Source organism: Podarcis erhardii, assembly GCF_964252035.2.
Source record: "Podarcis erhardii genome assembly, chromosome: 3".
In the NCBI taxonomy this organism is placed as follows: domain Eukaryota; kingdom Metazoa; phylum Chordata; class Lepidosauria; order Squamata; family Lacertidae; genus Podarcis; species Podarcis erhardii.
Window position 1 is genome coordinate 31,987,184 of NC_138507.1, and position 14,630 is coordinate 32,001,813.

At 45.8% G+C, this 14,630-nt stretch overlaps 1 protein-coding gene across 4 annotated transcripts; it reads left to right on the plus strand.

Annotated features, from left to right (window-relative positions):
* Window positions 1-1,114: 1,114 nt before the first annotated feature.
* Window positions 1,115-8,148, plus strand: MYCN (MYCN proto-oncogene, bHLH transcription factor). 4 transcript variants are annotated; one of them, XM_081857226.1, is made up of 3 exons: window positions 1,115-1,729; window positions 3,409-4,341; window positions 6,628-8,148. In XM_081857226.1, the coding sequence occupies exons 2-3, from the start codon at window positions 3,519-3,521 to the stop codon at window positions 7,224-7,226; spliced, it is 1,422 nt and encodes a 473-aa protein (XP_081713352.1). In that variant the 5' UTR covers window positions 1,115-1,729; window positions 3,409-3,518; the 3' UTR covers window positions 7,227-8,148. The 4 variants fall into 4 exon arrangements, with proteins under 4 accessions (XP_081713352.1, XP_081713355.1, XP_081713354.1 ...); XM_081857229.1 differs by lacking the exon at window positions 1,115-1,729 and adding an exon at window positions 2,132-2,156; XM_081857228.1 differs by lacking the exon at window positions 1,115-1,729 and adding an exon at window positions 2,205-2,553.
* Window positions 8,149-14,630: the final 6,482 nt, after the last annotated feature.

Sequence of the window (14,630 nt, forward strand, 5' to 3'; positions counted from 1 at the left end):
TGGTACCTCGGGTTACATACGCATCAGGTTACAGACTCCACTAACCCAGAAATATTACCTCAGGTTAAGAACTTTGCTTCAGGACGAGAACAGAAATCGTGCTCCAGCGGCGCGGCAGCAGCAGGAGGCCCCATTAGCTAAAGTGGTGCTTCAGGTTAAGAACAGTTTCAGGTTAAGAACAGACCTCCAGAACGAATTAAGTTCTTAACCCAAGGTACCACTGTATATGGCTAATAAGGAGACTCCTTATTTCAGTGGGGCTTAACTCTCGAATAAGCCTCTGCAGGATTCTAACCTTAGCAGTAGTTTCTAATGTCATGTGCTTCCAATTTGCCTCTTCTCTTATCTTCCCATTTGATTTTATTGCACTTTTAACTGTTTGTCTCCGTGTGCAGACGCACGTGCCCTTTTGGCGAATTCCATTCGGAAAGCGGGTTGTAAATAATCTAAATAAATAAACGAAAATTAAACAAACAAAAAAAGGAGAACGGGACTTCTTGCTTGGGTGAGGTCATACATGTAATACGTTTGCCTACGCTCGGATATTGTTCAGAACGCTTGCTTCTCTTTCTGCATCCGCGAGGGGTCGCCTTTTGCAGAGCGAAGCTGCTCTGTCCTGCAACCGTTGTGCAGGATTCATATACAATGTCGGAAGCCAAGGAGGGGGGCGAAAGACGGATGTACACAACTGGAGAGGCTCGGGGAATTTGGGGAGGCGGGGTGCATTATTTATTTTACCCTCAGCAGCCCCAGGGCAAACCTCTTCCGCAGGCACTTGTCCGTTTAAAGACGAAGACGTCGCAGCTTCCCTCTTTCCCCCGTCCTACGCAATCCCAGGTCAACGCATACTTGCAACAAAGCCTGAGACAAAACCCAGGCAATTATCGTGTCCCCCCCACCCCACCCCAGCCACCACCTCCCTCTCTCCCTGCTTCCTTCTGCAAAATCCCTTGCCTGAACGGAAGCTTTGCAAAATAAAATAAAAATATTGTGCAAAAAAATTAAAATAAATACGGGGGGGGGGGAGGGCAGGATGACACCGGGAAGGAGGCGGGCGCTTGTCACGCACGGCGTTTATCTTCAATGAGGAGCTGTCCCCTGCGAGGTTTGCACCCGAGTAAACTTGCACCTAGATCCACCAGGTCGGTTGGCATTGCCAACTGGTGGTGCGGGGGGGGGGAGAGAGAGAAAAAGAGAGACGCCTCCTCTCCTTTGCAAAGTGCGCGACCCACCCACGATCAGGCGGCGGAGCAAAACCCAGCGGGAGTGCGCGTCGGCGGCTTTGCATTTCTTTTGCAAGCGCCTCTCCTGCCGCCGCTTTGCAAAGAGAAGAAAAGAAGAAGCAGAGGGGATTTTGGCGCCAAATGCCTGGCACCTCCCCTGCTTTTATGGAAATCAGGGGGGTGGGGTTAAGGCTGGATCTCTCCCTCTCTTCCCCCCCCCTTCCCTCTCCGGGTGTGTCAGGATTTTTTTTTTTTTTTTTGGTAGTTAATAACATACAAGAGCTTCAAAGCCCACTCAGTGACAGTCATCTGTCTGCAAGCAAGGGTGGATGCGGAGGCTTAAGCCCGGCTGGAGGGTGGGGGGGGGTCGACCGGGCTTGCTGGTGCTCTGAAAAGTGCAAGGACATCCTCGGGCTTAACTCGCGCGCCCCCCACCCCCAGTCCTCTCTCCCTCGCCCCCCACGCACCCACCCATTTTCCGTGCAGCAGCCACCGCCTTCCAGCAGGTAAGATGTGCCCGGGTGCGCGCGCGCGCGGGGGGGTGCAAAAAGAGCCACTTGGGGGGGGGGAGAAGAAAATAAAATCTGCCTTAACCGATGCAACCCATCCTCAATTTGGAGAGGTGGGGTGTCGTTGGGTGTGTTGTGGTTTTTTTGTTTGTTTGTTTGGAAGGATAGATACCTAGTGTCTCCTGATGGTTGGCGCGTTGTCTATGCGTGTATTGTTGTTGTTTGCTGTTTCCCTCATTCATCGCAAGCCAACCATGCCGCGGTTTATTTTTATTTTTTTCTGCCGCCTCAACCCCCCCCCCCCCGCCCTCCCACCGCGCGCTTAAAACTGTTGATGTGGCTGCGCGAGGAGCTTGCGCGCGTCTGCGCTTTTGTGCCCTTTGCTGCGTTCCGCGCGAGGAGATTTAGCAAGCCTTGGGTGGAGGTGAAATAATAATAATAAAAAATAGTGGCGATCTCTCGTGTACAATAGTGGGAGCGATCAGGGGGGCGGGGCAGGCGAGAGCAGCAGCTGGGATGGCTTCGTATCCGCGGTGTGGGTTGCTTTGGCGAGCTCCGGTCGGGAAAGCTTTTCCGTTCCGAGCAGTTATTATTGCTATTGATCCCGGGCTTCATTTCAGCAAAAAAAAAAAAAAAACCTCCCCCGCTTTCCTCTCCTCCCTCCCCTGCTTTCCTTTAATATCCCGGTGCCCGCGACGTCCATGCAGCATGGACGGGGTTTTTGTTTTGTTTTTGCTTTGGTGGAAACCTATTGCAGACTTTTACATGCCTGGGCAGGCGCGATCCTGCTTTTTGCGCGCAGGATGGAGAGGTGCGCTTCGGTGCGTGTGTTGTCCGTTTTAAAATATGCCTGCAAAATCGTGGGTGCTTGGGTTAGAACTTGTAGTGTTTTTCTGTTTAATTTTATATTCGCAATTGACAACGCAATATATATATATATATATTTCCCCCTTCCTCCCCAACCACCCTGCCTGCCCACAATCAGTGTGGCGCAAAAACTTCCTGTCGCCTATATTGAGAGGTTTTCCTGGTGCGTGTGTGTTGGTGTGTGTGAATGAATTTCATTCTGTTGCATAATGCTGCTGCTGCTTTGGGAGACTTCCTATTTCACCTTCCTACTCCCCTCTCTGCGTGTGGGTTTCTGGAAGCGCGCTTGGGAGTGAACGGAATGGCAATTTGCAAAGTAGTGCCGAGCGCCTCTCCCCTCCATTCCCCCCCCCCCCAAACATCCGTCGTCCTCCTTTTCCCTCTCTCTGCGTAGCCTGCAGATGACAAAAGAGGGCAGAAACTTCCTCTTACTTTGCTCGAATATCCAGAGGGTGGGTGGGTTCTCCCCCTCCCCACACGGTGTCTGCCGCTGGATGAATTTCTCTCTGCATCTGTGAACATTTCCTCCCCTCCCTGGATTGAAGGGGGTGCGCCCCAAGGAGCAGACTTGAGAGACAGCAGCATGCAGGAGTTGAAGACAAGCCCTTGTACATTCATATAGCCCTGCTCAGATTTTCCTGCTGTTTCCCTACAGAAGGTAGAAGAAACCCGGGAACTGTTGCTGTATGTGGGTGGAGAGCTTTTGTTTCTGTAGGAGTGTATCACAGGATAGGTGTGTGTTTCTGATTTTTTTTTTTTAAAGTCTAATTTGTTTTTGTTTTTTCCCCTCCCACTTCTCTCCTGCTTAGTTTGTGATCCTGCCTGGAAAGGCGCTTGGGGGGGGGAGTGCATCTCCTTTCACACCAAGTGGGAAAAAAACAAAACACAAGATTTCTTCTCGGAAGGAAAGTACGCAGAGATGCCAGGGATGGTCAGTAAAAACCCAGATCTCGAATTCGACTCCTTGCAGCCTTGCTTCTACCCGGACGAAGATGATTTTTATTTGTGCGGTCCTGACTCTGCTCCCCCGGGGGAGGACATCTGGAAAAAGTTCGAGCTACTGCCTACACCTCCCTTGTCTCCCAGCCCGGCAGGTCTGCAAGAAAACCCCCCCGGGGGAGCCCCCGTTTCGAGTTGGGGCGGGGCGGGGACTCTCGGGGGGTTCCGAACCGCCGACCCTCTGGACTGGGCTTCGGAATTGCTGCTCTTGCCCCCGGAAGCGGACCTGTGGGGCGGCGGCGATGGAGGGGACTCCTTCGAGACCGGCTTGGGGGAGAACAGCAACCTGAACGCCATCATCATCCAGGACTGCATGTGGAGCGGCTTTTCCGCCAGCGAGAAGCTGGAGAGGGCAGCGGCCAACGAGAAGCCGCAGAGCAAAGGAGGAACAGCTGTCGCGCCGGCCACAGCTGGGTCTACAGCCCTCTCTGCTGCCGCTGCCGCAGCCACCGCCACCGCCGCCAGCAGCTCTGCGAACAATGGCAGCAGCAGCAGCAGCCAGGCGCAGCTGAACAACTCTGTATCGGAGTGCGTGGATCCAGCCGTGGTTTTCCCCTTCCCTATGAACAAGAGGGAGCCGGCTGCTCCTGCTGCAGCGGCTGGGATCCGAGGGAACCTTGGCAGCGGCAGCGAGGCGGTTCCAGGGGTGGCAGCTCCTGCTCAGCACAGCGGCTGCCACCCAAGCGCAGCCAGTGACAGCCGGACCGGCAGCAGCTCTGGCGATGACACGCTCAGCGATTCCGGTAAATAGCCACATGCTTTCCGGCATGCACGCATCGCTCCATTGGGAGGGGGGTGTTTCGGGTTGCAACGCTCTTTCCCCTGCCCCTCACAGCAAGCCAACACAGTAGCACGGCTGCCTTGCTTCAGTTGTGCCACCAGCCAGAGTGCAACAGCTATGACTGGATAGCTCAGTTGGTTAGAGCAGGGTGCTGATAACTCCCGGGGTTGCAGGTTTGATCCCCGAATGGGACAGCTGCATTGCAGGGGGGTTGGACTTAAAGGTCCTCAGGGTTATGATTCTGTGAATCGATAGGAAGCTGGGTGGGTGATCCCCAGTGCATGGGTGGCTGATCACCAATGCTGTTGAATGATCCCAGTGTATCTCCGTTAGGCTGGTGCATTTGGACAGAGCTGCCTCTTTACCTATGGACCTAGAGAACAAGGAAATGGTCTCTTCTGGTTGTTTTGTTTTGTCTCTCAGGCTGTAACCTTTTCCTTCCTGCATCCAAATCATAGCTAAGGCTTACCCCCCCCCCTTTACACACCAAACCAAAGTATACAGATCTGTATATTCGTATAGGTCATGTCTCAGTAATAGTAAGACTGAGTGGAAGTTACTCACAGAATTCTAGAGTTGGGGAGGAACCTTGTGGTTCTTCCCTTCAGTGCAGGAATATGCAGCAGGATTGAACCTGCAACCTTGGCGTTATCAGTACAGCACTCTTAACCAACTGAGCTATGCCCAGGGTGGTCTGATCTCCAGGCGAACCTTCTGCTACAAAGCAATAAGGTGGAAAGAGAGATTTAAAGCAGAGGTGGGAGGGGGAAGGAGAGAAGCCATTTGACTCCTGTGGAATTGAGGGAGGGGTAATGAATGCTGCTGATATTTATGCCCAGGAGCTCTGCAAAGACAGGATACACAGGGGTATTTTGTTTATTTCATGGGGAGAAAATGCTTGTAGAATGTAGCCTGCTTGCATTATTATTACTTTTTTTAAAAAAAAGATTAATAAAATAATAATCTAGACTGGTTTACCAAACTGGTAGGTGAGTTTAATTGCTTCCCTACCAGAAACATTACAAAGCATGACCAGTAGGTGGCAGGGTACATGCCTCTCTCAGGTCATTATTCTTACCAAAAAAGTTTCCTTTGGGGACTCAGTTCCAGACAGTTGTTTGGGTTCCTCCTACCTTACACACAAACTTTTGCAGCGCTGATGATGGATGGATGAAAGAAATTCATTTAAAAAAAATAAATTTGCAAGCCTACAACACATTTATGCTAAACATCACTGCAGTTCTGCACCTGGTTCCATTTCTGCTGCCATATATACTGTATACAAGTTTTGCATGCAACAGCCTATTGTGAAAACACGAGCGATTTGCTCTTTTGTGTTGGGCGTGGATTGTTTATTTTGCACGAGGCATCAAAAATTCACGCTGTCCCTCATCGTCCAACAATTTAGCAGGTGTTTTAGCGGGGCGGAAATACAATGCTGAGCTGCAAGTTAAGTGAAACGTTTACACTCCTGGTGGGAGAGAGGGATAGTAATAAACACAGCTTCCCATATGTAAATGAGAGTATCCCTATGACCAGAATCATAAAAGTTGACGAACAGCCTCCTGTTTCAAAACACTCGCTGCTCCCTTCATGTCTGCATCTTGACAGCTTTGAGTGAAGGAGTGTTTCCTCCCAACAGCTGTCTTCCTGGCAGTAAACCAAAACTTTGGCTACCAACTGGAAGAGCTCTGCATTCCCTGTTAGAACAAATCCAGCAATTGTTTGGTTTCCCAGTCCCTTTTCAGTCAAGCAAGATCTGTGTGTGTGTGTGTGTACATTTAATGTGCATTGTGTGTCTGCTTGTATTGTCCGTGCAATTTAGAGCACAGACTGGTGGCTTAAAATGCAAATTAGGGTATTTCGTTTCCAGATTTATTTCCATCCTATGATTATTTGGGTTGCAAATTTATTTGCTTTCCTGCACAGCTTGAAATCCAGTGTTTTGTGCTATTTCATGTGGATCTAGAGCTACATCTTGGTTACAAGACCTGCAGAACTATATAGAATAGCATGTAGCCTCTAAGGCACATGTATACAAAGTCCTTTCTCTTTTACCTTGAAATGCTGTTTCCCTGCCTCCTTTGCGTTGCTTAAATATTTATACATGGGCATTTGCCCTGGGAATTGCTTTCATTTCACACACATATATGCTAATTAATGCTAAATGCTTGAGAGCCTTCTGGTGTGCTTTCCTGAGATGGTAACACCTCCCTGTTTCTTCTCTCTCTCCTCGATGTGTTAAAAGATGAAGATGACGAAGAGGACGAGGACGACGAGGAAATTGACGTGGTCACCGTGGAAAAGAGGCGGTCCTCATCCTACAAGGCCGTGACCACCCTCACGGTTGCGACGCGCCCCAGAAGCGCCACCTCTTTTGCCTCCGTGAGAACTCAGCCAAACGAAGTCCTTCTAAAGCGCTGTGCCCCTATTCACCAGCAGCATAACTACGCCGCACCTTCGCCTTACATCGAAAGTGAGGAGGTGCCGCCCCAGAAAAAGCTAAAAACTGAAGCGCCCCGTCCCGTCAAAGCCATGACCCAACCCAAGGCCAAGAGCTCCAGTCCTCGAAGCTCCGATTCGGAAGACAGCGAGCGCCGGCGTAACCACAACATCTTGGAGCGCCAGCGGCGCAACGACCTGAGGTCGAGTTTCCTCACGCTTAGGGACCATGTGCCGGAACTGGTGAAAAACGAGAAGGCGGCAAAAGTCGTCATCTTGAAAAAAGCCACCGAGTACGTTCATTCGCTACACGCCGAGGAGCACAAGCTGTTGCTAGAAAAGGAAAAACTGCAAGTCAGACAACAGCAGCTGATAAAAAAATTGGAGCACATGCAGACTTGCTAAAAACAACAAAAAAAGAGATATTACAAAAAAATAACAGCGTTGTTTTTTTTGTTTTGTTTTTAAAAATTGTCTGATCTGGACAGCCACTGCCACTTTGCACATTTTTGATTCCTTAAAGAGAGTTATGTTTTTTGACGTTAAGAATGTTGGTTTTACTTTTCAATCCAGTCTCCGAATTGGAAGAGACTGCCAAACCGTGATGGGGATGCCTTTTGTATTTCCTCCTAGAACTGTATATGTTTTTTATAAATGTTGTGAGCCTTTGGATCTGCTTATGACATCCAGTTGAGTTTGGAAATATTCATTCCTTTTTAAATGGTGCTTATGTTCTACCAGGTGTTATGGGGCAAAACCATTTTGTACCCGGGGGGGGAGGGCGGGGAGAGAGTGGGGAACAAGCCACACCTCTGTAAATAAAATACACACCCACACTTGCCTTTTGTACATGTCTTGGGTTATGAGAGGTGACTTTTTGCTACCAATATTAGACTGGAAGTTCATACCTAAGTACTGTAATACCTCAATGTTTGAGGAGCATGTTTTTGTATGCAAATATATTGTTAATCTCTGTTATGTACTGTACTAATTCTTACACTGCCTGTATACTTTAGTATGACGCTGATACATAACTAAATTTGATACTTATATTTTCGTATGAAAATGGTTGTGGAAAGTTTTGAGTAGATATTACTTTATCACTTTTTTGAACTAAGAAAACTTTTGTAAAGAAAATTTACTATATATGCCTTTTTTTCCTAGCCTGTTTCTTCCAGTTAATGTATTTGTTAATGTTTGTTGCATAGAACTGGGTAATTGCAAAGTTCTGTGTTTAATTTCTTCCAACGATGTACATTTAGTGCTGCATCTTTATAGCACTTTGAAATACCTCATGTTTATGAAAATAAATAGCAGTTAAATGATGTGTTATACTTCCTGCTTATTATAGACATTTCTCTACGTTATTTCCGTCCCTTTCATTGATAGAAAATAATGCCTGCAAAAATGTAATACAGCTTAGTATTGCCCTGTAATAAATTACTTGCTGAGCAAACTTCAGTTAGAATTCAGTGCTTCCCAAACTTGAGTCTCCATCTGTTTTTGGACTAGACTACAATTCCCATCATCCCTGACCTTGTTAGCTAGGGATGATGGGAGCTGTAGTCCAAAAACAGATGGAGACTCAAGTTTGGGAAACAGAGTTAGATTTTGGACCAGGCCTGGTATATGAGGTTGGATCAGGCATGGGATAATGAGTTCAACATAGATTTTCATCAGGTGAGAATGTGGTCTTTAGAATTAAAAATCAACAGAAACTGTGTTTATCTGGATCATATTTTGCCTATGACCATTCTCAGATTAGCCAATAGGGATTTTGGACCTTGACCTCCTGCAATTAGGATTGCTATTCTGGTCAGCCTGTTTAGTGCCGATCCTGATTCCGAAATGTGCATTGGAATATAACAAAAGAAATTACAATAGCTATCCTGTTGACTTTGGTAGGGATTACTCCTAAGGAAGCCAGCACAGGGTGGCAGTCTGTTTACTTGGGAGCATGGCATGGGTGTAGCCAAGGTGGGGCAGAGGGGGGGGCAGCTGCACCCCATCAAGTAAAACAATAGAAATACAGTCTTACCTTGGATCCCAAACTCCGCAAACCTGGAAGTGAGTGTTCTGGTTTGCAAATGTTCTTTGGAACCCGAACATCTGTCAGGGCTTCTGATTGGTTGCAGCAGCTTCCTGCAGCCAATCAGAAGCCACGCTTTGGTTTCCGAATGTTTTGGACGTCAAAAGGACTTCCGGAACGGATTCCTTTCAACTTCAGACTGTACTTAACTACCTGACCAATCACGCTGATTCTGCCCCTCCCTTAACAAAAGTCCTGCCCCACCCCTAACAAAAATCCTGGCCATGCCCATGGAGCATGGCCTGTAAAACTCATAGTATTTACTGCACATGATTAGAATCTGTTCCAGGGTGAGGATCAAGACTGCCCTGCTGAAAGGAGAGCAGTGGGAAGAGAGATTTTAAAACACAACCCCTTTCTCCTTTGGGATTCCCACAGTAGTGTGGCTCTTGAGCCTAGCATTTCAGGCATATAACAAAAAACCACTTCTCACAAAGCCCAGTCAGGTTGAGAAAAGAAACTGCTTCCCTCTTTTAACAGTGGTGCTGTCCTCAAGATTTCTCAGTGCTTCAGTAAGAACATTTGAACTCTCCCCTAAGCCACCAGTTTGTTTCTGTGTGCAGGAATGATCCCCACAACACGTTAGCCATTTGCAACTTTGCGTTGCCCACAATATTAAGCACCCAGAACCTGTTTATTAGTAGGGGTCAATGAGACACTACAGATTCTCAAACGTAGCTTGGCTAACTTAGCTTGGGTAAACTGGCGCCTTAAAACGGCACTTCTGAAAAAGAGGAAGTTTGTGCTGCCAAATACAGCTTTTTGTGGGCTTTTGTATCATTTTGCACTGTTTTTGTAACGCCTGAATCCAGGACATAGGCACTTCAAATTTCGTTTCCCCCTAATAATAATTATAGTAGTTGTATATTCATTTCTAAATTCATCTATGCTTGCTGAGTTTAAACCGGGACATTTTTTTGTGTTTACCTTTTGTTCAGGAAAAGGACAGTTCATTGTAGTTGTGTGCAGTTGAACAGCAGTGATTTTTCAGCATAATTGTGCTCTAAAGATCATGGAATCTGAAGCCAGGTGTTGCTGTTTCAGGATAACAGCCACTGCAGTAGTGGAAGTATAAATGAACCCTGTATAATCAGCCATTCATGCTGATGTTTTGTAAATGAATACCAAAAGACACTACAAAGTGTTCCCCATTTTATAAGTAATAGGTACATCTTCGAATTTTTACACTAATTGTGAATGACCGGCTGAAGACATAAGACATGTAGCAATGTATTTCTACTAGCAGGGCCACAATTTTGGAAGGTCCTTTCCTTAAAGCAGGGTGAGGACCTGAGGCCCTTCAGACATTAGACTACAGTTCCCATCATCCCTGGCCATTGGCCATGCTGCCTGGGGGTGATGGGAGATGGAGTCAACAACATCTGGAAGGCCACAGGTTCCCAATGCTTGTCCTGGAGCAGTGTTTCCCAATTTTGGGTCTCTAGCTGTTTTGGGACTACAACTCCCATCATCCCTAGCTAGCAAGGGGTGATGGGAATTGTTGTCAAAAAACAGCTGGAGACCCAAGACTGGCAAGCACAGCTGTGGAGGCTTGCCACAGTCCAAACTTCAGCGTTATTTAGAAGTCCTCTAGGATGGCATTTGATGGTTTTGGTTAAGCAGCCATAAGCATTTCATGTCATACATTTTAAAATCTATTTGGAAAAGCACATTTGATGCCTTTTCTCTCTCTACCCTAGGGTGAGACAGAAATCATATCAGCCTGGTATAGCCTGCTCTTTTTAAGAGTTGTTTCCCAAACTTGCGTCTCCAACTGTTTTGGACTACAATTCCCATCATCCTTAGCTAGCAAGACCAGTGGTCAGGGATCATGGGAACTGCAGTCTCAAAGCAGCTGGAGACCCAAGATTTCTATCTGCATGCTCTCTGACTGTCAGTTAGCAGACTGCAAAAGTGGGGAAACCTCCATTCACCTTCAATTCTCAATTTATTTAAGTAGGGCTTGCACTTTTGCTAAAATTCTGTCTAGGGGACTGTTCTATTAGGCCAGAGATGGGAACCCCAGACAGCATGGCCAAAGGTCCAGTGGATGGGAGCTGGGAATCCAGATGTTATGTGGAGTTGTATTAGGTCATGCACATGTCATTTTCTCTAAGGATAACTTCTCATTGTACTTCACTTAGAGACTCTGTTTTGCAGCATACCTGAGTAGCTCTTTGCTGATGAATTCAAACACGGATCCAATAGCCTGGTTGCTGTTTTTTTAAAAAAAGATGCTAAAGGAGACCTCTTTTTTAAAAAGATACTACAGATACTTCATATCTGCAATAAATACTCGGTGTGTCACATTTTTTCACACCAGAGGCACAATTAATAAAAGCAAAGGAATGCAGAAAGTTGCACTATACTGGGTAAGACGATTGCGTACAATCCAACATTTCTCCGATGAAAATAGGGATGTCCTATTCCATTATTATTATTAGGTACTCCCCTGCCCATCAGACTGGGTTGCCCCCAGCCACTTTGGGTGGCTTCCAACATATATGAAAACATAATAAAACATTAAAAAACTAAAAACTTCCCTATACAGGGCTGACTTCAGATGTCTTCTGTAGGTTGCACAGTTACTTATCTCTTTGGCTTGTGGGGGTCGCATAACTCCATACCCTCCAACATTTCTTCGATGAAAATTGGGGCAGGAAAAGCAGTACATTCTGGGATCAAATCAGAAACCAGGGCGGTTTCTGTAAATCCAGGACTATCCCTGGAAAATAGAGTGCAATTGCTCCATCTAGCTCAGTTTTGTTTACAATGCCTTGCAGTGGTTTTCTGGGGTTTCAAATAAGGAACATTCCCAGTGCTACCCAGAGATGCTGGGGACTGAACCTGGGACCATTTGCATGCAAAAGAGATGCTCTGCCACCGAACTAATCAAACATTGGCCTGGGACTCTTCAGTCTATATGAGAATAGCCTAGGACTCCCAAGGGTCTTGCTCTTCTGAGCTTGATATGCTCCCGAGTACACCAAGGTGGTGTGGAGAACCCAACAATCTTGGCTCGCTGAAGGATTCGGAACATCTAAGGCTGCCGTGACAGGCCACAACACGTCCATTTCGCATGTTCCTTGCAGAATAGAACCAGAACCCTGGCATCTCTTCTTAGGCTTGTTCCAGAAGCACCTCTGCCTGCACCAGAACCTGTAGCTTTGGACCACATTCCACTTGGGGTGGAGCTCTCCTCATCCCTATTTCACTTGCAATCAGGCAGAACAAACTCAGGAGGCGATTTGCGACATTTTACGGAGGACGTTCAAAGATGTGTTTGCATCAACTTAGATCATCGCACCGTAGCATAACTATTTTCTGGACCAAGCTGTGTTTAAGCTACATGTTATTCCATTCTTCACTTCACCCCGTTTCTAGGTAGTTTGCTGTCATCCCCTTCCTCTCCCATGGGACTGTATAATCATTTGTGTTTTGAGCCGTTTAAGCAAACCGCATGCTGGGCTGTTATGTGAATGGTGGATTGCTTTATTGTCACTTCAGTTTGTCTCCTCCTCCTCCTATTCTTCTTCTGGATATCCTGGTTTACACCTAGTCTGTAAACCTTCTGGGAGAGGAAATGTCTGGTTTCTTAGTGGGCTTTACAGCACCTATGTCTGATCCTGAATAAAGATAGCCTCCACCCCCTTTGACTGATTCCTTAATTGTCTCAGCATGATGAACTGGGCAGGGGTGGAGAGGACCTCAGAAACACTTTTGCCATCTGCGCTGCTCCTTAGCTAGGTGGGTTTAGGGGTGATACCTGGAGGGGGGGGGACCCTTTCCTCAAGGAAGAACTGATAAAACTCCTTGTGAAAGATCACACTCTGTTTCAGACAATACAAAGTGTGTGTATGTACATCATACCCTCCAAGATCTCTCCGATGAAAATATGGACATCCTAGTCTATTATTATTATTATTATTATTATTATTATTATTATTATTAATATTCCCCGCTCATCTACCCAGGTTGCCCCAGACACCCTGGGTGGCTTCCAATATGTATAAAAACATAATAAAACATTAAACATTGAAAAACTTCCCTAGACAGGGCTGCCTTCAGATATCTTCTAAAGGTTATCTCCTTATCACCTTGGCTCGGGGGGGGGGCAGTGTCACATAACTCCATACCCTCCAACATTTCTCATTTGAAAATAGGGACATCCTACCATACCCTCCAATATTTCTCTGATGAAAATAGGGACTTTCTAAGGAAAAGTGGGTCATTCTGGGATCAAATCAGAAATGGGAACGGCCTCTGTAAATCCGGGACTGTCTCTGGAAAATAGGGACACTTGGAAGGTCTGGCACATGTACTGTATGTGTGCATAAACCTTTGTATTACTAGTATTGTTTCTTTAAAAAAATATTATCCCACCTTGCAGCCGATTAAGCATCGCCGGAGTGACTCACAGAAATATGTAACTATATATTCACAAAAGCAAACAAGCAAAGAAGTGAAAGAACTGGGAAGGCCCATCTTTGATGCATAACATGTCTAGGTAGGCGTTGGTAAGATTCCTTGCTTGAAATCCTGCAAAGGCATTGCCAGCCATTACTGCCGACACTACTGATGGTCTGACTCTGTATAAAGAAGCTTCCTATGTTCTCAATGCAGCATTCTAGAATGCAACAGGAGCAACAAAGGTACGACTTATTATGTGACAGGGGGCAGAGACACCGAGAAAGTATTTTTTATTAGAAATGTTTATGATGTTCCCCTGGTAAAGACATAAATCAGTCTCCGACACAAGATCTACCCACCCGGGAAGAATGGCAGATGAAGTTGATGGACTATATGGAATTGGCGGAAATGACTGGCAGAATCCGAGACCAGGGAGAAGAGTCGGTGGAAGAAGACTGGAAAAAATTTAAAGATTATTTACAGAAATATTGCAAAATTAATGAGCTTTAGAAAAATAGTGGAATGAAGTTATATGGCTTTGGCAGAAATGTTATAAGGAACTAGGTACAGATAGATTGTTAATGTATTAAAGGGAAAAAACAAGGTTAGAATATGTTAAGATTAATGATAGGACAGAAAACAGAGGAAGATGGAAAGGAATTGCTGAAACAGTTAATTGAAGTGGAATACAAAAAGGGAGGCGTGTGGAAGTCAATGAAACAAGTGAATGAAAGCTAAGATTGAAAATATTGGAAGTGTTTTTAATTGTTCTTGTTTTGTTTTGTTAATTCAATGTTTTATGTAGTGTTTTTGTTTTTGTATTGTATTATATTGATTTGTTTGATTCTTTTTCTTTCTTTTTGTAATCTTTAAACTCTGAATAAATATTTTTTTTTTTTTTTAAAAAAAGACATAAATCAATCTTCTTGTAGACCATCACTGCGATTCCAAACAGGGTGAACGTGTTATTTGGAATGTGATTAAAAACGTGGCTTGTCCCAGGTGATATTCTGAATATCTCACTGCCAGAAACACCTCCACTGTAACATTCATATAAACTGCCAATTGGGTATGAAAAGTTCATGTGTGTTGTTTTGCAGTGTGTTCCATTCAAAAATGCATGTGAGCAACCAGCGGGTTTTGTGTACTTGTTCAGGCAGCTTCAAGCAGTACCAGGTGAAGGGCTGGCCCTTTTGAGACGAGATCTTTTCTCAAGCAGAGTTTTCCTTGTAATTTACTTACCTATCTATTTTTTTTAATGAGGAATATAGATCGGGTGGCCAGTTCTACAAAAAAGGGGATTTGCATTG